Here is a 24,441-nt window from a genome sequence, read left to right as displayed (position 1 = left end):
ACATATTACAAAATGTTTTGTTTTATTGAAAGCCGTCATGCAAACCCCCAATACCTAGTCATTTAATACTAACAGACAAAACTATATACATCTTCAAATACTGAAGTTTTACCATCCTAGAAGGAATAAATGTCTCAAACTGACAGCCACACAATCAGTCTTGAATTAACCTAAAAGCAAGGTTATCCATGCTTAGACACATGGTGCAGCCCATGCTTCTACTAAATGCCAACTGGTTTGGTTGTTTATAACTCTCCCAGTTGGGAAAACCCCTGAATGCTTTCAGAGAACACCATCTCCTAGCCAGTTTCTATTTTCCTTTTTTTTGCCCAGCCAATCGCACTCCACCAGACTGTAACCAGTGTCTCTCTATCATATTGTTTCCATGGAGATATGAGGGCCAGATAGAGAATTGCTACTAAGCACACATTCATTTGCTAGGAAAAGCCTCATAATATTCAATATTATTTTTCATTTACTTATTTTCCCTTAAAACTTATTACTAAATCAGTCTGTGGTTATTCTCCCAAGCAAGAATGAGAAAAACACTTTATTTTTTTTCTTTTGTTTGCTCTTTTAACCATTTTTTAATTGCAGTGCCTATGTTTCTTAAAACTGTCAAGGAGAGAAGGGAGAAAGAAAGGGAAACAATAGCAGCACCTAATTACAATTTCCATTACACTTAGAAATAACTGAGAAAACGTTACTTTATAGCATGCAAAGAAAACTGTACATCACAAAAATAGTACTATCAGAAAATGTTTTCTTTACTCAGTTAACTTTCTTCCCTCTTTACCTCCTCAAAGGATTTTTCTGAACATTAATGACATGAAGTAGGGCATATACTTTGCAGTTCCCCACAAGTCCAACAAATTCTGAAAAAGCCCAATGTTTCAAGATTTTCTTGCTCTGTCATGTTTCACAAACATACTTCTTGTATTGTAATCCCATGTTAAGTTACTGGTTTTATTGCTATTTATCTCCACCTCCCATATCTGCTTCATTTCCAACATACTGTTGATTCTTCTAGTCAACTCTTGTGCTCCCTTCCTTCTCTCTAACAATTTTCCATTGAAACAGTGGGAAAAGTTTTACAGGTACAGTCTCTTTGTGGTCTTTATTATCAGAAGAACAAGAAGCAGAATCTCCTTAAGTTTTGCAGCTCACTTTTTGTTGGGCAAACTTTTGAATTTCCTCTTTAGCATGTAGTTCATCAAAAAATGATTTTGACCCTCCAGGGAAGAATACCTTGAAGACAGCCTGGTACAGCAGTTTGACTCTCACACCTGCCTCTCGACATTTCCTGAATAATGGAATGAATTTACTTCTCTTTTGTCTGGTGTACAGTCAGTAGTCATTCTCCACACTTTGCTGTCTCCCACTTTTAATATTTTGCCCTTCTGCCACAGTTTTCTCAGAATCAGCTCCTTCTGCTGGTAGGATTGCATCTTTACTATTAAAGGCCTAGGTTGCTTTCTCATAGCCAGGTTTGGAGCATACACACAATGTGTCATTTCAACTAAGAACTCCTGCTATGGAATATCAGTCCTGTTGCTTATTTGTGCTTTCATAAAATTAATTCAGTCTGTTCCTTTCAGCTTCTCTGGTATAGCTGAAAATCTCAGGTTTTCCCTACATGCTCTGTCCTCTTCTGTTATTTTTTGAAGCATCTCTTCCTGAGCAGTCATATTCAGCCAGCCTTTTCTTCATTTCAGCCTCCGATTTTTGTAGCTTTACCATGTCATTTAAGCATCTGTTTTAAGGCTTCTTCCATTTTTTCCAGCCTTTTGTTGTTTGTGTTGATATACTCTGTTTCATTTGTTTTAACCAGGTCTGTGTGCAGTTGTCTTTTATCTTCTTGTATGTTTCTGGAAGTCAAGTCTGGAGGTTGCATTTCTTTTTGCTGAACAGCTGCAGAACTTTTCCCAGTCAGTGTTTCTTCCTCACTTTTGTAGCTGATTTTTTCTAGGTGCTCTATATTTCTTTTTTCTTGGCATCCGGGCAGTACACCTAATAGCCAGTTACTGAAATTTACCCATAAACACAAAATTCTACTGATCTTCTCTGTTGAGTTTCTGTATTCACACTGGGAGAGCTAGAATTAAGCTGTTACTCAATGTTTAGCCATCTTGGAAGCCTCCTAGGATCTGATATTCCTTAGTACTAACCTACATTGGTCTTCCTGAAAAGTGGTTTCTGAATTGTCCTGAACCAGTCCATTCATATTACCATTTTTTTTTTGCCAAAGCAGAAATGTGAAGAGAGAGCTCTTCGCACCCTGGATATTTGTTGTCAGTTTTAGGTTTTCACATGGTGTGGGATCATGAGCTTAGGAAAACCAAATAGCTGGTTGCGTCCTTTCTTGTGGTCTGGGAGGGCTGGCAGACTTCAAACAATCCTATCCCATTTGATTGCTCTCATTGCATTTTGCCGTTACTTGGCAAGCTACCCACTGGAAAATGTTGAGGTCAAAGGCCACACCTTCAGACCTGTAACTGCCTCCATTCTTTACTGCAAGAATTTCTCCTTTCCAGGTAACTGCACATTTTGACCACTAAGCATTATTGTCTGTGATTCCTAGGGTCAGTCTTCCTTTAGTAGCTGAATCTTTAACTTTAGAATTGTCTGTGGCTTCTTCTGTCCATCCATCTTGTTTACAGCTTAGTTTTCATTCTGGGCTTTGATCATTAGTGAGGATCTCCAGTGTTGTATTCAAGTGCATTCATATTGTATCAGTTGATGACGGCTTGCCTTGACTGGCATCAAATACTGTCTTGCTGTATTGCCCATATGAGAAGGGCCCATCTTTCCAACCTCTGCTGTTGGGAGTTGCATGTATATTGGGCAGATTTATACACAAATGCTACTTGTTTGTCAGTGCAGGTATCTGGAAGTGCACTTAATAGTGGTAGTGGGCAAATTGCAGACGTCAGGACTAAATAAACTTAGTGTAGTCTATATGTAGTGGAATGGCGCATATTTTACAGACTCACTTTCTCCCTGAGAATTAGTGGTTCTGTGGGGGGGAAAGAAAGTGTAGAATTGTGATTGGTAGAGGTAAACCCAATTGTTGTGCCACCAATAATGTAACGATGTGTGTATTTCCATTTCTGGTAATACCTGAAATTATATTAACAGTTTTGTTTAGCTTGAGCTTTTCAGATTGTTTGATAGTTCTTTTAATTGTATCAGTTTCGCCTGTGGAAAGCATTCATTTACTTATACATTTGCAAAAGGGGATAGAAAAGTTGATCTCAGTGGGCAGTGTTCAAGCTAAGGCTGGCATCTCTAACCACAAGAATAAACTGCATATCTAAATACAGTAATTTTAAAATGGATTAAATACAGAGACATATAGTATTTGTGAAGTTATTTGCAATATTTCCAGAAGCATTACATTTTTCCACTCTTTTGCAGAAATTAGCTATTTATAGCATTTCCAGAAGCGTTACTTTTTTCTTTTGGAGAAATTATCGTGCCGTTATAGAAGTCCTCTTTTTATCACACAGAGTGCAGTGTGACCTGGTGACTGGTAACAATATACTGTGTGCCAAGTATATGTATAACATGTGCTAAGTATCTTTGTGATTTTTGATAATTATCTGCAAGTTTGCACACGCTTAAATGCAATATGTGAGTTGTCTTGTACTGTTTTGTCTTACTGTATTAATTTTTCCAGTGCATCTAGTTCTTACTGGCATGAACCCTTGTATCAGAAGGGATATAGGCATGTTATTGTCTGTTCTAGAAATAGTGAATCATTTACATTCATTTTTCTTTCAAGGTCGCTTCCGACAGATTGAAGTGCTTACTACTGTTGCCAATGCTTTTTCCTCTCTATATTCTCAAGTGACTGGTATTCCTCTGCAAAAAATTGGAAACACTACTACTACTACTACTACTACTACTACTACTACTACTAGTACTACTACTGATAAGGAAACCGCAAATGATGTCCCTCTTTTAAAGCGAAGAAGTACAGTTGCTCTACTTAAAAAGACAATATCGAAGTTAAATTTGCATAGCGCGCAGACAGCAAAAGATGATAGTACATCTTCTCATCCAACAGAAACAGGAGGATCCACAGACTTGATGTGTACTGAGGAAAATGCCATAAAACATGGACTAAAGAATGAGCAGAAACCAGTAAAACTGTTCAAACGAGAGCCTCCTTTACTTGCAACTGTTAAAGAAGAAACATCAGTGAATTTGCTAAAATCTGTGGAACTTCCTCTTGTCAGTCCCTTGTGTACCGAAAATGATGCAACTATGGCTGATCAGACTCCAGATGACCACTCTTCCCAAAATGCATTGTGTGAAATATCTGCACTTGAAGATATCTCTTTGTTTAGCAAAGACTCTAGACATTCAGATGATGAGTCTGAAATGACCACTGACAAAAAGAAGCAATACACATCAACTCCCGAAAAAGAACTGTATTCAAACATCCAGAACCCAGTCCTAGTAAACTTAACAACACAGCAGAAAGATTCATTTGAGATAGAAGAGGTACGTTTCTTAACATGGTTGGCATTATGCAGTTTGGTATGGTTTTGATTAAGCGATTATTCTTGTACCACTTTTTTGATCAAATGCTTTTTAGGTGAATCCGGGCAGTGCAGTAGCACAGTCAGTAGCTCTGCCACCTCACAGCAAAATGTTATTTTGTTCAATTGCTTACCTTCTGTGTGGAATTGTTATCCTCCCCGTGTCCTTGTGGGTTCCTTCTAACATACATCTGTAGTATGTGCATTGGTGGTGTTCAAATGGACCCTAGGTTTGGATGAAGTGCATGAGTGTTCTGCAGAATACCAGTACCCTATCTAGAATTGATTTATAGGCTCTGCATTTTTGTGGCTATATGAAGGACAAATTGGGTTATTGGAAAACAGTTGAATGCTTTGCTCTATTTTTTTCATTATTCAGTGTTATTTTAGATGTGGTTGTGTAGTAGATGTTAGGAAATTAAGTGCACAGGTGGAACTGGATTGAGGTGCAGAAAATATTTATTGAGTGCAAGTCTTTTTTCAGGGTCTTTTGAAATATTCAAAAAATGTCACAATGCAGCTTCAATAATTGAATTAAAGGCCACATAAGTAGCTTGAAATTTGCATGCTTCTACAGAAATGTATGACTGTTTCACCAAAGACGTCTTCCAGGTTCGTAATAAGCTTTGAGTACTTAAAAGTTCAGGAAGTATTACTTTTTGTGTGTGTACTCCATACCTCTCAACCTGGAAACATCAAAAATCAGGACAAAGGCCCATGAAAAATAGTTACAACTCTGTATGCTGATTAACATAAAATTTGCATGCATAGTTATGTAACCTCACCCACTCTAGTAAAATTGTGGGATACCAACTTTCAAACACAAACTAAAGAACAGACAACCAGAATATGGCCAAACAGACCCTGTAGTAAATGGTAACCATTTTTTGTAATGTGTAGCAGTGATGTTCACTGGGAATGGAGAATGATGATGAACCTTAGGCTTTTGTTTTTGGTGACTTGCACTATGTGGGTTTTGTGGTAAAAGTAGGGCATTTAATGGTAGGCAATATTCTAATCTTAGCAAAATAATATTACAGTTTGCTAGGACCTCCAAAAGTCATTATTCATGGTCTACTGATTAGTGGCATAGCTAAAGTTTGTGCTGCCTGGGGCTGTCTTTGAATTTGCTGCCCTTCCCCCCTCACAAAGTCATGGTTGAAGTGTCCCATCACTTGGCTGTTTCACCTCATTTACCATAAACACTGTAATGTGCATACTGCTTTACTTCTACAATGATTATTTGGATTTCATTTTACATTTTATAGCACAAACACTGGTAGACATCTGCTAAACAAAGCTATACAGTCTCGCAATGAAAATAGACTTGGCATAAAAATTTCCCTGCTCATGAAGCTTGCATTCATTGAAACAGCACTGAAACCCAAATCCAACGAACATGCATCTGGCCAGTGGTGGATAAAGATTACCTTTGAGCTGTTTTCAAATCATAGGGCCCTTCCCACGAAACATACATGTGTTCTTTGATGCACCTTCCTGATTGTATTAAATTATATTCCTTGTATAATACAGCACACTTCTTAGAGTGAGTTTTACATTTATTGCTTTGAACATTTTTCCAGTAAGCAATATCCATGAACCAGTAATGACAAAACTACCCAATTCAGAACATTTCCATCATAAAAATCTACTCAAACATCTACAATCCACAAGTTTCAGTTAATATGCGCAATCTCTGCAGAAGTAAAAGTTATTTAAATAATTCAACATTAAAGAGATCTGTATCTAATGAAGAGGTTTCTGCTAGCGAACAACTTTATATTTCATTGTTTCATCTACAAATAAAGTGCCTGTTGCTCTTGAGGAATAAATTGCCTATGTTACATTAAAAAAAAGATAAGCTAGTAGTATTGCCATATGGCAGACTTTTAATAGGGTCATAGTTACTAGGTATCTCCGTGAGAGAGGACATTCTCAGGACTGCAGCATCCACCCCTTTTAAAAGTACAACACAGTACAGTATCAGCAATCTATTTGCGTATTGTGAGAGTTAGAACCCCCACAGCCTTCTGCATTCAAAACAAGTATTCTACCTGTTGTGCTACTAACAACAAACATAAATGCACTTGGCATAAGCAATGCTAAACTTTTCCCCTTGAAGAACTGTATAGCACAAGAAATCTAGAAAAAGCCAATTTTTTTTTTTTGGGGGGGGGGGGGCCAAAACCAGGGACACATTTTAAACATTGCTTGCATAATCTTAGAAAAGTTGCTAGAATACATTGTTTTTGTTGCAATGCATTTTCTGAAAGATATGAAAACAAACTTAAATCGCTGTCATTATTTTGTGAATTCAATTCTCACTGATATGCCAGAAAACCACAAATTTTAAGAGAAACAGACCACAAGTATGAGCCAAACTTTCCAGGCATTCTGTAATGGTGGTATGGGTAGAGAATTTAGACTCTTGACTCTTGTAACTAAGGTACAGGGTTTGATTCTGAGTAATGCTAACAACCAGTTATACCTAACTGGGGCATTTGCATACACACACACACACACACACACTCTATATATATATATATATATATATATATATATATATATATATATAAGTACACACACACCAGTTTCCCTCCTTACAGGCAGAACTATACATCAAATACATATGGAATGCAGATCGGTCTGAAATGAGCAGCACTAAAGGACAAGCAGCAAATACATATGGAAACTGTTCTCCAACACACACACATTTTGCTCCTTGCAGGCAGATCGGCATAAAATGAGCAGCAAATACATATGAAATCAAGCTCCTACACACACACATGCACACATTTCCCTCCTTACAGGCAGATCGGCGTAAAATGAGCAGCACTAATGGACAGCAGCAAATGCATATGGAAATCGGGCTCCTGCAGCAGTAATGGCCCCTCTGCATGCATAAACAAATGAGCTGCAGCAGTAACGCCATACATATAGAGCTGTGGACCTTTGGCATTTTAGAAGAAAAACTATAAGTGAGCAACATCTTCTTAGCAGCAGAAAGTACATACAGAACAATCTCCTGCAACACTAACGGCATACACACACCACCTTATATGTAGAAAAACTATAAATGAGCAGCATCTCCTTAGCAGCAAAAAAATACATACGGAATGATCTCCTGCCGCACTAACAGTATACACGCACACTTTCTGACATGTAGAACTGCATAACAGCCACTAGGCATTTCAGAAAAAAAACTTAATTGGGCGGGTGGATTGGAAGTTTTATTTTGTATTAAACACGTTGCTGTACGTTAATAAAGTCAAACAGTAGTACCCCCTCCAGCCCTCAGTCAAATTCCGACAGGCTGGCAGTCTGCTTACAAAGCTGATGTCATCGCTCGTGCCCCCTGCACGTGATGACATCAGCAAAAATGCACCAAAAAAAATTTTTGAAAAAAAAAAAATGTGAAATTAAAGGGGCCACTCAGGAATTAGTGGTACCCCATTATTTTCACTTCAAAACCGGTAAATACCAAGGAATTTGGTATGGTTGAGAGGTATGGTGTACTCTGAAATGTGGAAAAGTTACAGCGTTGTATAAACATACCATCTGAAGACCTCTGGCACTAGGAGAGTTGTTCTTTGGCTTTGTGTTGTAGACATAAAGGGGTTATTGTGTCAGTTTGAGTCTGATATTGCCCACCTTCTTAGTGCTAAGCATCCTTCTACCCTCTCACTGGCTGGTGCTGCCTTCCTTTGAGCATTTGCACATCTTCATATTAAGGGGGTGTCTAGCCTCCCTATCTTCAGTTCTGTCTTGCCATGAACATACTGAGGCCTGTAAAGTGTATCCAGTCCAATAAAAGAAAACTGATGTGATTATTGTGGGAGACAGATTTCTTCACCGGAACTACCATGATCCATGTTTAGACTGTCTTGGTTTGGAATATGACATCTCAAACTGAGATCTGCCAGTAGTTCAGTCACAAGGCAATAAAGAGAAAAGGAAAATTACATCACAGGCATACCACATAAAAAGTAATTAGCATCCTGGTTAAAGATGTCTGCCTCAGTTGCAGAGTCACAACAGCAGGGATGCATGACTATCCCAGTTAACAAGAGAAAAAGTTAGAGGAGTGCATATAGAAAGAGAGGGAAGTAGAGACACAGGAAAGAGTCTGCCTAGGTATGAGTGCATTTTGTGTGCTCAGATGTCTTTACAGCCTCCAGCCATGTCGTCTGCATTTACCAAAGCCTTTGATGCTGCTCTTTTGGAGGCCATAGTGCTATCTTTTTCAAGGTTGACTAAACCATGATATCAGCTAAGCCAGATATTTGCCCCATGACGTCTATCTTTCAGCACTGCTCATCTCTAGAGTCATAAGGAAAGGTGTCATCATCACAGTCTGAGTCTGTCTTAACCCCTTAGTACTAAGCATCCTTCTACATTCTCAGTGGGTTGGCACTGCCTTCTTTTGACTTTGAATGTTTAAGTTGAGGATGCCCTCTCCATTTGTAAATTTGTGCTTAGGGACTTCTCTCTGTTGCTAAACACGTGTCTTGAACTAGGTGTGCTGCATCTCAACTGCCACCAGACCTACCATCACCCTCTCCACCAGATAGTCCTTGACTTTCTTTTTTTTTTTTTTTTTTTTGCAACGTAAGTAGACAACACTGACCAGGCAGACAAACACAAAGGTGCCTGTGGCCTCTCTTAAAAGTAAAAGATTGGTTTCTGTCCATATAGACTTGGACTGTAATGACTCTGAGAATAGGAGAAACTGGGTTAGAGGACCCATCTTTCCTGCCTCCTAAATTATGACACAGATAAAGGGGACACTGTGCCCTCAAGGATTCCCATAGAGGACATTGCATGTGAAGAAGATTTTATAACTTAAAAGAACACTGGACATGGCAGTCTAAATAAACTTCTGGGACTGGACTCTCACCCCAAGCCTATAGTTGTTCCTCCAGTGCAAGAAGCCCTACTTAGATGTCGTTGAAGCAGTGTATATTTGAGTCACACTCCCAGTGCCCTACCTCAAAGAATCCTGATCAGGAACCTCACAGATTCCTACATAAAATCCAAATTTGGCAGACCCAGATCTGTACTCCCCATTTACTGATAGGAAAGCTACACTACCCCAGGAGTGCAACAAACTTCACAATGACTGGGAAGTAGGCTTTATATAATGCACTGGAAAGAAAGTATGCAAAGCAGCAACCCCCTGCCTTCAGGTCCTAAGCTGTGAAATCCACATGATTAAGTATCATGGTGTGCTTGTGAAGAAGCTTGTGGGTGGGAGTAAATGAGTGATTATTTGAGGCAAAAAATACCCGTGTCCGCTCCTGACCATTGTGCAGGTTGGGATGCATGCCATAAAATGTGTGTATGATGCTGTAGATGCAGCGAGTATAAGTATGCTAAGACCCAACTCTGTAATGCTTTAATTGATAAGGAGTTGCTATCTGGATACCATCTTATGTTTTCAAAACATTATCTGGAGGGAAAGGGAAAACCTATGGACTCAGTGAAGCATGTTTCACCTTCCATTTCCCTAATACAGTGGACTTTTTGTCAAAACAGGGCAAAGGTAAATGGACAAAAGTTAAGATGGGTCTTCCTCTTACCTTCCTTCTGCTATCCTTTCTTTGGAAGTCCAAGGTCCCATTGTGCCAAACCCCAGATTTCCTGTCTTGTTGCTTAATTCTCTTTCCCACTTAAAACTCATTAGACATAACATCCGACAATTGTGTTCTAAAGATGTCTTCAAAGGATGCAAACTGCAGATTATGTCCATCCCAAAAATGCAAGACATAATACAACTGTTTTTGAAGACTGCAGAGAAGGATTTAAATGAGTGTCAAAATACAGTACAAAGGGAAATGGGTTCTAGACATGTTTTTTAGGAGTTGCAGCCTGTAATTCCAAACTACCCCAGAGATGCAAGGTGTTCTTCCTATCCCAGATGAGTAACCGCCTCTAGTGGGACCATTAATATAGGGTGTGCTGTGGCAGAGGACTACTGAAGGGCATACCGGCGGGGGGCAACAGACTTTAGTGCCATTCCATTTTTAACATCTTTATAAAAATCGTATTTTAAACAATGGCATTGGTGCACATATATTTAAAGAAAAATGTTACATTGGTTTGCTTTTTTCTGCCATTATTTTCATGCAGTATAGGTATGTTTTCTTTTTAACGTTCTGATGTTGTCCTTTTCATTCTTCCTCATGAATCTAGGGTCTGATCCTCTAATGCGATTTGGCTGCTTACACAAGACTTCGAATCCAGTTCTCGAGCTCCTCCCTCTATTCTTAATGCTGTACCCCGTCTCCAACTCCTCTGATCTTGTTTGCCGCTATAGCAAGAAAAGACAGATGATCCAATTGCAAGCATAAGAGTGTCTTCTTGATACTATTTCTCTTTAGTGCAATATTTTTTTTTATTACATTTAAACTTGGTTACAACTTTCCTTCCTCCCTTAGCTGTTCTGCTTCTTTACTTTCTCATGTACCATTCATGATACTTGTCTTTGTTATCATTATTTATTTATTTAACATTTATTAACCGGGAAAGTCTGACTTGGAATGAAGCCAGTTTTCAGCAGAGGCCCTGGGAGAAATGCTCCAGATGCATGTCTTTGTAACGTGGGAGAAAACTGGCGCACCCGGAGGAAACCCACATGAACACAGGGAGGACATGCAGACTCCACACAGAAGGTACCCCAGTCGAGAATCGAACCGGAGAACCTCTTGCTGTGAGGCGACAACTCTACCGCTGCACCACTGCGCCACTTGTATTCAGTAAGTTTGTTTCCTTCTCCCTGTTTAACCATCTACTTTTCAGGTTAAAATTATAGTACTTTAAATTGTAATCTTTCTCCTCTTCAGGGTTTACTTTTTAACTGCTACCTACCATGTCAGCGAAACCTACGGGTTTTAAGAAGTGCACTTGTGGGCATAAGATTCCTAATTCTGATGCCCACAAGAAGTGTGTATACTGTCTAGGAGCAGCCCATCTGGATTCTCCATGCACTGTTTGTACCGCTTTTAATCCTAGAGCCCTCTCTGACCATCAAAACAAACTGATCCTGAAAAGGATTACTTTCTGCTGGGGCTTAGACCCACTCAAAACCAACTCAAGTGGTCTCTGGGCCAAGGAAAAGGCACCTTCCCAAATCTCTGAAAACATCCTTGGAACGTCTGAGAGGTTACAAAAGGTCTGTGATCTGACTCTGTTGGATCCAAGGCCTATTGGGCCACCATCGGGTCCACAACAACCCTCTGATCCAATGACTCAGCCCTTACTGCCAGTTCTTCCCTTCCCTTTCTTTGATCCCAGATCCTTAGATCAGATGAGTAGATGCTGTATGCCAGAATTTGTATTGAAGCTTGTGTCTCCGACAATTATTTCAAACGGTGACAAAGCACTCAAGGCTAGCTTCCACAGCATCATCCAGGTCTTCAAGGAGTTTGACAGAGACAGACATGGACAGGATGATGCTGAGATTCCTGAGAGCTCAGATCAAGATGGGGGTCCTGCCAGCTCCATCCCCTCTTACATCTGTGAGTACACCTCCCCAAATGTGATACAGTCTCCTCCTTCGATCCGACCTGTGGTTTCAGAGTCCCTGAGAGGTTCGTTATTGGATCCAAGGAAGCTCCCTTCCTTGACTCTGATGATATCCCTGACCAGTTCTATCAGATACCTTCAGACCAGGGTTAGTCTTTGATCCGAGAGGTCAGTGCTGTGGTCTGAGGGGTTGGTTTCAGCTCCTGCTTTATCAAATCCTTCACTTTCCCTCTGTGCCTTGTCCCTGGACAGCTTGTGTCTGATCCTCTCTGGAGGGCTCAGCTCCCGGATTGGGCCCAACCTTTCTGCTTCGGCTCTGAGGGAGGGGGAGAGGTTACCCCAGGTCTGTCAGCCTTCCAGGTAGTAGAAAGGGCTTTCTCTTTGCATAGAAAGCCGTCCTGTCTAGTCTCTGATCCTATCCTTTATCCCTCATCAAGCCTCCACACACGTTCTCCAGAGGGGATTCCCCCTTTCTTCTGACACCTCTCCCGAGCACCCTGAAAAAGAGGTACCTTGGAAGAGAACGTGTAAGAAGAGCCACAAACTCCCCATGGAGTCTCTCAAGGAAGACTTTGATGAGGTGGAAGGATCTCCTCAATAGCCACCTGAGCATGTCTCCTTTGGGGCCATCTTGTAAGTCTTGTGCTCCCAAACTCCTTCTTCCTAGCAATTTGTGTTCCTGGAGGCTGGCTCATCTACATCTTGAGACCCCACCCCCCCCACCCCGGCAGATGAACTTGTTTCCTGCCAGGCTTGGAAGGAACTGGACACTGGTGAGCCCATCCCCAAGTGCCCGGATAAGTTTAGTCCCCCATTCAGGTAGACCTCACTAGAGCAATGGAATCCTAGTTGATGCCATAGCTGTAGCAGCAGCCACTAAGAAGGAGCTAGTGGAACAAAGCTTCTCTTTCCATCCACTGAACAGGAAGTCCAGAGAGATGAACAGATTTGGAAAGCACATATATGCCTCACCCACATTCGTACTGAGGTCGCTAAATTACCTGGTACATTTTACTTGCTTACAGAGAGATTTGATCAAGGAGCTTTCAAACTCTGAGTCCATGTCTGCAGAGAATGTCAAGAAGGTTTCTCCTGAACTATACACTGTCATCCATTGCTAATTCATCGATAAAACTGATCTTCCATACAGTGGGTAGGGTGCCTCGCAAGCAGCCAGTTCAAGCATAGTCATTAGGAGGCGTGCCTGGATGAGGCTATGCAACTTTGTGGAAACCTTCAAGGCATCTGTTAATGCAAACAAAGGGCCAGCACACAAAGGCAGATCTCCAAATCCACTTTTAGTTCTTCAGCATACTGGTTTTTCAGCATTTATGCCTTCATCAGTGCACAGCCATTCTTTGTCATACATACACCATTCCTAATTGGCTATTATAAATGATTGAGGACAGGAGCAAACAACATACCTAGGTTAATGATCCTATCTTTTATCGCATGCTACCCAATTTTATTATTTCTAGTAAAAGCAATTTTATCAATAATAATAAAAGAAAATCTAGCAGAAGCGTGTTATAATGGTGTGTTTAAACAAAGCATTATAGGTTTGAGCACACCTATCACTCAAATGTTCCGAAATCTTTATTTTAAAAGAACAACAGGTTTGTCCTACATAAAATGCAGAACAAGTGCATGTTGCCACGTATATAATCAAATCAGTATTGCAGTTTCCATAGATTTTAATATCAAAAACTTGTGATTTACTTTTAGATATAAATTTTCCCATTATAAACATATTTACAAAAACTACTATGTCCAAAATGATAACATCCCAACAGAGGTTGGAGATCTATTAATAGTTTGATTAATAGACGTTTCCTTATAAGTAGACTTCTTATAATGATTAAACCAGTCCCCCCATAGTTTTTCCTTTTCTTTATGAAAAAGGCACTTAGAAGGTATCAAATCTCTCAATCTATTCTCCATTAATAAAATGTCCCAGTGTTTTTGTACTAAATTGGTGAAAAACTGTGTTACTACCGAAATTTGTTACCAGACTAAGTGCTTGCGTCTTAATGTTCTTGATCCTATATTGTAATTGTGGTCTACCCCATGTTCCCAGTAGAGGTTAAAACATTCATTACATTTTGATATTTATAGCCCCTTTCACAAAACCTATGAATAAGGTCTTGTTCATACACATACAGTTCCTGAGCCGATGAACATATCCTATGGAGTCTAAGAAACTGTTTAGGAATATTAATATGTTGTGGGTGACAACCAGAAGCATGCAATAATGTGTTAAACTGTGGATGTTTCCTGAAAACTGTAAAATGCAAAGTACCATCTTCCTGTATAGATACTTGTATGTCTCGAAAAGTAATATTCGTGGAGTGAAAGTTAACAGTGAAATGAATACCCCACTTATTCTCATTCAAATAATCCACATATTTCCTGTAAATGTACAGAATCTGACCTCCAGACCAGCCAGCAGTTATCAAAATACCTCCACTAAATATCTGTGGATTCCAAGCAAGTATTATGAGTGTTATCATAAATAATGTGCTCCTTAATGCAACCTATAAATAGATCGGCATATATGGGGCAAAAGATGGCCCCATATTCGTGCCCTTTAGCTGTAAATAACACTGAGCACCAAAATAAGACATTTTTAGTTAACACGTGCTTTGTGAGACAGAGCAAGAATGTGTTGAAACCAGGGCTATATAAAGATGCCTGGTTTAACCAGAATTCCAGGGCTGAAAGCCCTGCCCAATGAGGAATATTGGTATAAGGGGCCGAAACATCAAGAATACATAAGCCAACGTTTCTCAAGCTGCACATATTGTATGATAAGAAATTGTGTCATATCTTGAATATTGAGAGCGTACAAATTTCAGTAAAGGTTTAAGATAGCAGGTCAAATAAGCAGACAAAAGGTTCTGTTGGTGATCCTCTACCCAAAACTGTAGGTCTACCCGGGGGTTGCTAAAGATTTTATGAATTTTAGGCAACAAGTAAAATAATCGTCTGGCTGGATCTGGAACTGTTAAGTGGTGTACCATCTCTTTGGAAAGAATTCCTTCCTCCAGGGCTATTTGTAAAAATTTAAATACAACAATATTAAAGTCACGGACACAAGACTCAGAACAGCAGTCACAGCAATTTAATACCAACTTATTGCTTCAGCACCAAGCCTTCAATGAGTAACAAATCCATTCTCTTTTTCATTTCATATTTATACACACACAAAATCAAGATGCTTACTAATTAATTAAGCAATCAATCAATTAATGCACTAAATTACATATTTCCAGTTAACTTCCTTATTTAACCCGTGAGGTTCCAAAATAGTGTACTTTAAAATAAAAAGTTTCTTTTTTCAATAGCTTTTCTTTAAAACATGAAACTTCACCCAATGAAACTTTCATTTTTTCCAGATTGCATCCTTGTAAGCAATCTGGCTCAGCATTGTGTGCAGTTATCAAATGTCCTAAAGGGCTTTCTATTTTACGATTTTTAATGTCCCTTACATGTTCTTGCAAGCGCATTTTAAACGTTGTCCCTGTTTCCCCTATATAATAAAGGGTACAGCTACACCTAAGGGCATAAATTATTTCTTCTGTAACCCATGTATAAAGATCTCTAGGGGTAAATCTAACATCATTCATTTTTGAAAAGGCATTCACTACATATTTACACACTGAGCATTTTTTTACAAGCCATGGTTCCTATTTTATTTTCCTTTAAATTAGGGTATGTAGTAATTTCAGGTGGTATAAAACGATTATGTACCACCATATCAGCCAAGTTTCTATTTCTATTTTAAGAAACTTTCACCTGATTCTTTATCAGATATTTCAAATCTTTATCATTAGTTATCATTTTCCAATATTTTTAACTTCCCTAACCATAGCTTCTGTCAGTACATTAAATGTTGTGACATAATAAACTTCTCTGTCACCCTCTATAGTCTTTCCTTCATTGTTTCTACCTCTTCTTGTCACTTCATTGCTGGTTCCGTTTGCTACACCTTTTCTCAAGGCACTATTATGCCTATTTGTTATTCCATATCTGCATTCTTTTACTTTATTCTTAGATTCTTCCACTATTTGTTTTATACCCCCTCTCTATAAACATATTTTCTGTTTTTAGCAGTTCACATTCAAAAACATCATCAGAACTGCATAGTTTGTTTAATCTTAAAAATTCATTGTGTGGCAATACAGCTATTAAATGGCTTGGGTGGCAACTAGTGCCATATAGAAACGCATTGTTCTGGCCGAATTTCTTATGAACTTTTGTTTCAAGGCCATTAATGTCTATATGTAAGAACATAACTTTCTTACTCATTTGTATGCCATCAGATTTAAAGCCAAAAGCATTATGTAAATCATCTATAAAGGGGTTGAAATTTGCCCTTATTTCCATCACACAAGAATATTAAGTCGTCTATAAACCTAAAATAATGAACTACTTGATTTTCATAGAACAGATGTGTGTATATAATACTACAAACTTTGCTTTCACAATATTTGCATACATAGGGACAAATGCAGATGTTCTTCGTGTTTCACTGTTGCAGTCATTACATTTAGGGTAATCTGCTGGCAGGTTGCCCTCATTCGGCCTGAATAACAAAGTCTTGGGTCCTGCGTCGTTTGCTGTCTCCTCTTCCATGACATCAGGTCGTCAGGGGTATAAAACATGCAGCTGATGCCATTTTATTCAGTCTTTCTTGCCGTGCAGTGCCCAAAGCAGAATCAAGTTCGCAAGTGCCGGTCGGCTGACTCCTGAAATTTTCGCATTCGAGTTTCAGAATCAAAGTCTTCAACTAAAGCGAAGTACCCCGTTGGGGAAACTTTTTCTTGCTCCTTAACGATGTCGGTAAAAGTTAATTGCATTACTTGTGGGAAGCAAATGCCTCATAAGGATTTTCATTTGTACTGTATTCCTTGCCTAGGCCCAGATCATAACGTGCCTTGCTGTCAGTTTTGTGATAGATTTGACCAACGCACTATTAAGCGTCGGTATATTTTTGCTTCTAAATATTTTGGATCAAGATTTAATTACCCTGAAATGTTATCGGTAGCAGTCCGACTACCGGAGTTCACAAAAAACTCAAAGGAAAGAGACAGTCAAGGTCCAAAACCGATGACGAAACTTCTAAGCCAGTTGCCGGTTTGCCGGTACTCAGTGAGGTGCTTTCACAGCCCCTGATACCTGCTACTTTTGAGTCGCATGCCTCTACCGAGACCCATGCGGTGTCCTGTATGCCACGAGATTCTCAGAGTATAGAACTCATGGATGTCTCTCCCTTGGATGGGTCCAGAGCCCCTGAGCAGGCACCGGCTTCTGAGGGTGTTTTCAGGCCTCAACATTTTTATATAAAACAGACGCCAGCCTCAAACACAAGATAAAAAACATCTTCTATGTCTAAAAAACTGACGCATGAGCCACGTGCTCAGGGCCCTCTGCCTAAAAAACAGATGATCAAAATGGCTGATGACTTAATTACCTTGAGCAGGGGTTCCCAACCCCCTGCCCCCCGCTAAGAGGCCTAGGCAAGACACTGATTATGAATCTTCAGATCAGATTTCCATTTCTTCCGATTCCTCTTCTGATCAGGAATGTTCTATTCCACCCTATGAGGATTCTGATGCAGAAGAATCCATTCCGTCTGCATCTCCTCCTGAGGATTACTCTTTTGGAGAAACCTTGCATACTTAAGGGAACATTTTAACTGGGAGAGTCAGGATTTCTCTGAATCAAAAAAGAGGCTTAGGGATTTCCTTCTTCCTCAGCATAGGCCTTTGGCAATACCTCTTGTATTAGACATTGTTGATGTGTTTTCGGAATCAAGCATGGCTCCTGATTCCCTACCTCCGGCTCCTAGTAAGCCAGACAGATATTACAGGGTTCCCGATTCCACAAGTTTATATTAAAAAATCCTGCTAGTGACCCTGAGACCATCTCACAGGGTCCCAAAGGTGTAAAGGCCTCTACAGCCAAAAATCCTACCCCCCCCCCCGATAGAGATTCCATGCCGCTGGATAGATGGGGAAAGAAGGTTTATGCATCTGCAGCCTTGGCAATTAGGGCCTTAAACTGCCAGTTTCATATGCTAAAATATCAACAGCATGTTATGGGCTTATTGAAACAGAAAATGATGATGATTTCTGATTGTGTGGAAAATAAAGAATTACAGGAATTATTGCATTCAGCAGAACAGGTTGGAAAGCATACTTTGCAATGTGGTTTCGATTCCTTGGAGGCCTCTTGCAGGGCCGGAGTTATTGGATCTGTGATTAGAAGGCATGCCTGGCTCAAGGAGCAAAATCTGCCTGATCATGTTAAAGCTAAATTGTTGGATGGCCCTTGCAGCATGATACTCTGTTTGATAATAAGGCAGAAGAGGTTTTAAAGAAAATGGAAGACAAAGCTAAATATATGCAAACTGTAAAAGATTTCTTACAAGTTTAGCCACTCAGGTTCAGTAGGCACTGGCCTACTAAAACCTGGTCCTTTCCTGTGTCCAACAGAGCCTCTCAAGGCAAATCCAGGTGCTCAAAAGTCTCTAGATACCAATCACAGGGTTCTTACAGGTCAAAGCAATGGGGTGCCTCCACCTCCAAATCTGGAGGAAACCAAGCACAATCCTAAAGTAAGCAGTCTCAATTACTTCCCTCTACCTTCACCAAGCGCTTATCTTTTGGCAGCCCCCTGGGGGGGGGGGGAATTAGCACTTCATGCTCAAAATTGGCAGTTAATTACCCAAGACAAGTGGGTATTAAACATAGTACCCCAGGGGTACAGATTTCATTTCCATACTTTGCCAATTCCAAACGGTTGGCCAGATCTGCCACAAAATCAATGGGCAGAGGCTCAGAAACAAGTTATGTCCCTCATGGATATGGGGGCTATTCAACCATTACCAGAAAAGGAAAAAAGGACAAGGTTTTTATTCAAGACTTTTCCTGGTCCCAGAAAAGACGATGCCTATGCTGGGCAGGAGCGCTTGGTTAGTGACTCTAGACTTAACTCATTAACCCCGAGTACCTTCTCATGGCGCCTGTGTGCTTTACACCGAGAGCGCCTTGAGAAGGTACAAATTACAAGCTGTTACCCCCGAGTGCCTTCCACAAGCAAGCGAAAGTGTACTGTAGATTTCTAGTTCACCTTAATGTAAAACACGCTGAAATCGTAAATGAGTGTGTAATTTACGTTATATAGTTACGATTCAGTGTGTTCTTACATTAAGATTAAGGTTACATTAAACTTCTTGCAGAAAATCCGTTTTAAAAGTTCTCGATAAGCAAGTGGTGGCAACCAATCGGATTCTTGCAATCCAAGCCACCACTTGCATAACACCTCCACCCCCAACATAAATTTATTTTGTTTTCTCTTAATAAAAAGAGGGTCCAGCAGCAGGCATTTCCTTTTTTTCTGCAAATAATTGGAGATTTTACCTGCTACTGGATCCTCTATTTCATTTTCCGCACTCAAGGATTTCACAGACCGCCGTTGGCACTACCAGGAGATCCTGTTCAGCTCAGAACAAGTACCTTCTTTTTCACCTAGTAAGTATTACTTTCGAAATTATGATTCACCAGGTTTCCGAGGTACAGTGCCTAGTTTTCCGTTGTCTGTGTCATATAGTGCACTGGTCCCTGTGTTGCTGTTGGTGGGGCACCTTCCTGACTGGCAAGGTTGCTGCTGTTGCTGGTATAGTTTTTGTGTGAATCTTTTTTGCTTGTCTACTTTCGTACCACCATACGATGTTGTACCATAACAATATTGTCTTAAAAAAAACTTACTTTAGAAAGTTTTTTAATAAGAATTTCATGCACCGTGTAGTGCTTTTACATTTAACCTGTGGTGTGAAAGTGGCAAACAAGGGCTGCGTGTTTGTATTACAACAGCACGGTTGTGCATTTCTGTGTTTTAGCGCAGTACTGTTAGTTTATTCAGAGACAGATGTAAAAATGGCATAGCTGGTTGTGTCGACTCTGACATACGTGGTATGCTTGAGGTGTGTGTGTGTGTGTGTGTGTGTGTAACATCGTTGTTGCGTGAGATTGTATGTGGAACAGTGAAGCAGTGCCTCCAGTAGCCTGCAGCTTGCAGGTTAGCTGTTTATTTCATTCGCATCAGTGTGAACCATTTTTCTTCATAAGAACTCTTCGATCATTTGGCCATACGGTCAGGTGCCTGGAAGAGAACGTGGGTCTGCAAAACACTGAGCATGATAAAGTCCTGTATAATATGAGCAAACCCTTCAATTATTAATATGAAACAATTCAGTATGTATGTTATGGTTAGTTCCAAAAATTATACGTTTGCATAAACTTCCACATTAGGAACGTGAAAAGGGAGCAGACAACCGTCTTAGTAATAACATTAACGTCATGTGATTGGATGTGGTGGAAGAGCACCAACAGGTAAATGGCGAAGTGTCAGGAGTATAGCCAGCGATATAATTTCGTAATTATGTGCTCTGTTGCTGCTTACAGCCCAACTATCATTTTAAAATCTGGAACAGGCCGTTTAACAAATGTTTGCTTCACTTTCCCTCTAAACCAGTTAAACAGACATTTTTTTCAATCAATGAAACACTATAGGCATTAATTTAGACAGTTGAGGACGCATGCGTGTAAGTAAATGTAAAGAAAATTGTACTCTGCATAGCGACACCCTTGATTGGTGCATTCCTTAACAAGAAAGAAATTAGACAGATTCTGTTGATAATGACATGCAAGGGTCAGGATACGCGCATTTTGGTAGAATGGAAGCATACATGTAATTATTTAGTTCGGTGGTAATACTAGCCCAAGCCAATTATTTAAAAACTTAGCAGCTGCTTTCTGAAACCAAAATAGTGCATTTTCATATAGCGTTTCAGTTAGTGGCACTAATCACTGTAACATTACAAACACATTATTTAAATTGTTTTACATCTCACAGTTTATAAACAATGTTTAACTTTTGTTTTGCTAGTCTATGCTCTTGCTTGCTATTCCTAAGCCTCCAAAAGTACAAAGGTGCCAAATACTACTAAATATTGACTTGAAAATTTGAAAACAGACCATGTTTTAAATGTCTTTAGCTGGGTCATTTCCCTCCATTTTTGCATGTTGTGTAAGAGTAGGCAGAGAGGTAGGGTGGTTAGAAGCAGGAATACAAGATGAGTATTTCTCATTAAATGCCAGACTACCATGCCATAGCTTTGTGACTTACAAAAAATTCTTCTGGTTTGATGGCAGCAGCTCCAGTTGTACTTTCTAGTCTTTTTGTACAGGAATATGTAAGGCAGAAACAAAGAACTGCTCATCTTCCCACCTTCCCAAGATGTTTGACAACTAAATGGGGGATTCAATGTTCTTGTTGTAGGCCTTTATTTACCCAGTCATGATGCATCACCAAGGGCAATGCTGAAGTACATTTTTCTTTGCATGGGAAGTTATATATTTATTAATAGCTAATTATTGTATTAAGCCTGAAAATCTGACGACTATTTTAATGGACATTTCTCTTCCTGATGCCAAAGCCATTTGGCTTTCTAGAGATATCATCACATTGTAAGATAAAATGAGTGTCTACGCCATCTTCAGTAGCCTTGCAGTCTGAAGCACTACGGAGTTTATTAAATGCTCACAGTCTCAACAGATCTTTGTACGGAGAAATACTGTTACACATCAATAAATCCAAAATGATGTGATAATAAAAATACTAACATATTTTTACCCTTCCCTTTGTGACATCCAAGTTCTCATTACTACAATCTTGTATGTTTAAGTTGTTTATAGTGTTTTGGATAACTTTTTTTATGTTTCAGTTCCTCATTAGATATGAATTCTCTGCAATGGTGGTGCTGCAGTAGCCCTGTCTTCTCACAGTAAGATGTCCTGTTCGATTCTCAGCTAAAGTGTCTTCTGTGTGGAGACGTGCATGAATGGGCATACCTTCGTTGAAGGTTGTACGTCAGGGCTGGCAACTCGGTATGTAAAAATCTACTGCCAATCATTAGTGGACCGGAGTTCCGCTGTGGCGACCCCTAACCGGGAAAAGCCGAAAGATACAACAACATTAGATATGAATTTTCTTATTGATATAGTGATACAAATGCTGTGTTGTGTCTGTGTGAAATAGGGAGAGAGAAAGAGAAATACTTTTCTTATATATTGAACCTGCTGTTCTGTTAGCGATTATTCTGTGAGTGGTTATTTGCTAATTTTGAAAATTCAAACTTTGTCCCACCAGGTGTGCCCTAAGTAGGTCACAGATTCATATGGAGCTTGTATCATGTTTCAGTTCTGCATGGTTTGCTTTTTATAAAGGGAAAACATTAGGTTGGATGAGGCTACAGTTATGTAGTATTTATCAAGTTGATGATGAGTCTGTGTTGCATAACAGCTGCACAAGGTAATTTAATTAATGCCTATTCAACAGATTATGTGCAGCAATTATCACCTGTGTCTGAGCATGCATAACTTTGCAGGAATGAAAGGTAGGTCATTATCACATTAGCAATAAGTCAGTTACAATATAGCACTGACTCATTATCACTTCTCAGGTAACTCTCAGCAGCTGTCACCTGTGCATTCATAGTGTGATGCAGACGATGACTTGCCTTTATCTATGTTCAAGAATATATATGTAGTCTTCCAATACATCTGTCAAATATCAAAAGTAATCTATTTGCATTTTCTTTCTTCTGCAGGTTTGTCCACCTTCTGACACTGACATGGCTTCATGACCAGGAGAACAACAAGTGAATGTGTGGGTATGTGGCCATTCCTACATTCACTGGGCTGCCAGCCATGCCTCCGAAACTGAACACTGGTACTGGTACACTGGGAATGCTTTGAGCTTCCCCACATCCAGTGTGAAGGTATACTGGATTGCAAGAAGAGGTATGCATTGCAGAGGACTACTGCAGTTGTTGGAAGAGAAGTGTTCCATCTACCCTGAGCCTGACATTCTTGTGCTGCACATTGGAGGGAATGATGTCATCAGTGAACTACTCGGAAGGCTACGGTTTCAAATCACAGAAATTTTTGAAGACCTGAAGTCTTGGTGGCCACGTTGTCATTTTGTGTGGTCTGATATAATTCCTCAACAGATATGGAAAACAGCAAACAGTCAACGGGCAGCTCACAAGGCTAGACGTTTACAGAATGGGTTCATGCATGGCTTGATGCTCAGGGTCGGTGGATCTACAATCTGCCATGACAGCATCACCGCAGAAGATGTTCATCTGTTCAGAGGGGATGGCGTTCACCTAACTGAGGAGGGCATTGCATTGTTCTTGACTGACCTCCACAATGGCGTGAGGAGAGTTATGTAGGATTAGGAACATGCAGCATTGTGAAATGAATGGAAAACACCCATGACCAAGTAGGACCAGCATAGTAAGTAAAACACTATTATGAAATGTGTTGTGTAAAATATATTTCTCTGAGTTTGGAAAACAACTGTGGTAAAGAGCTGGTGAGGATGCTGAGAAAGAACAACTGTTTCAGGAGAGTGCTACTACATACAATCTAATATGTCAGTGACCATCCTGCAATACTTAGTCTGCTTTTATCAGGCATTTGTAGAGTTTAGATGACAGGAAGGGCTTACTAATACAGAAATTGATCCCTTAGGTCCATTGCTGAATGGACACATGTAAAGAGAAAAGGCATAGGTAAGGCAGACTGCTGACACTGAAGGAGGTTGTGAGACTGCAGTGTTATCGGCTGTCTGAGTGGGTATCCAGCACAGCTAGCGGACAGATGATATGGCCTTGCCTACCACTATGCCATGCCTGTCCTGGGTTCATTAGTGGAGTGGCGGACCTTACCTTGCTTTTTCTCTTTACATGTACCCATTCAGCAGTATGTTGGCTACACCAGGAATGTGCATATTTACAATCGTATGTGGCTACATGGTAAAACAACTGTTTCTGAATTCTGTACACATGTACATGTATCAGTTTTGTTAGGACTTAGGTTATGGAAATTATGATTTTTTCATAGTTTGGTAAATAAATTTGCAAGGGGGCATGTCAGTGTGCCAAATAATGCCTCATTTTGAAGACAGTATTGACAGCTACAACATGGTAAAAGAATTGTCTGTATGTTGCACACATGTGCAGATATCAAAGTTTGTTTCGGACTTGGGTTATGGAAATGATTGTTTTTCATATTTTGGTAAATAACTTTGCATGACAGCATCTGAATGTGCTAAGTAATATCTCATTTTGAAAACAGTATTGATAGTTCCAACGTGGGAAAAGAATGGTGCCTGCATGTTGTACTCGTGTCCAGCTATCAGTTTGTTTCGGACTTAGGTTATCAAAATTATTATTTCTTTTCATATTTTGGTAAATAACTTTACAAGGGTGTATTTGAATGTGCTAAGTAATACCTCA

At 39.7% G+C, this 24,441-nt stretch overlaps 1 protein-coding gene across 2 annotated transcripts in view; it reads left to right on the top strand.

Annotated features, from left to right (window-relative positions):
- ITPRID2 (ITPR interacting domain containing 2) overlaps positions 1-24,441 on the top strand; it is a 1,100,178-nt gene that overhangs the window by 429,030 nt on the left and 646,707 nt on the right. For both annotated transcript variants that reach the window (XM_044075259.1, XM_044075260.1), the window contains one exon: positions 3,785-4,509. In XM_044075259.1, the coding sequence (XP_043931194.1) occupies positions 3,785-4,509 (725 nt within the window). The remainder of the gene's footprint in view (positions 1-3,784; positions 4,510-24,441) is intronic.

The sequence above is a fragment of the Protopterus annectens genome, chromosome 6.part0 (genome assembly GCF_019279795.1).
Source record: "Protopterus annectens isolate FY-2018-M chromosome 6.part0, PAN1.0, whole genome shotgun sequence".
Taxonomy (NCBI): domain Eukaryota; kingdom Metazoa; phylum Chordata; order Ceratodontiformes; family Protopteridae; genus Protopterus; species Protopterus annectens.
This window is presented reverse-complemented; position numbering and strand designations above follow the sequence as displayed.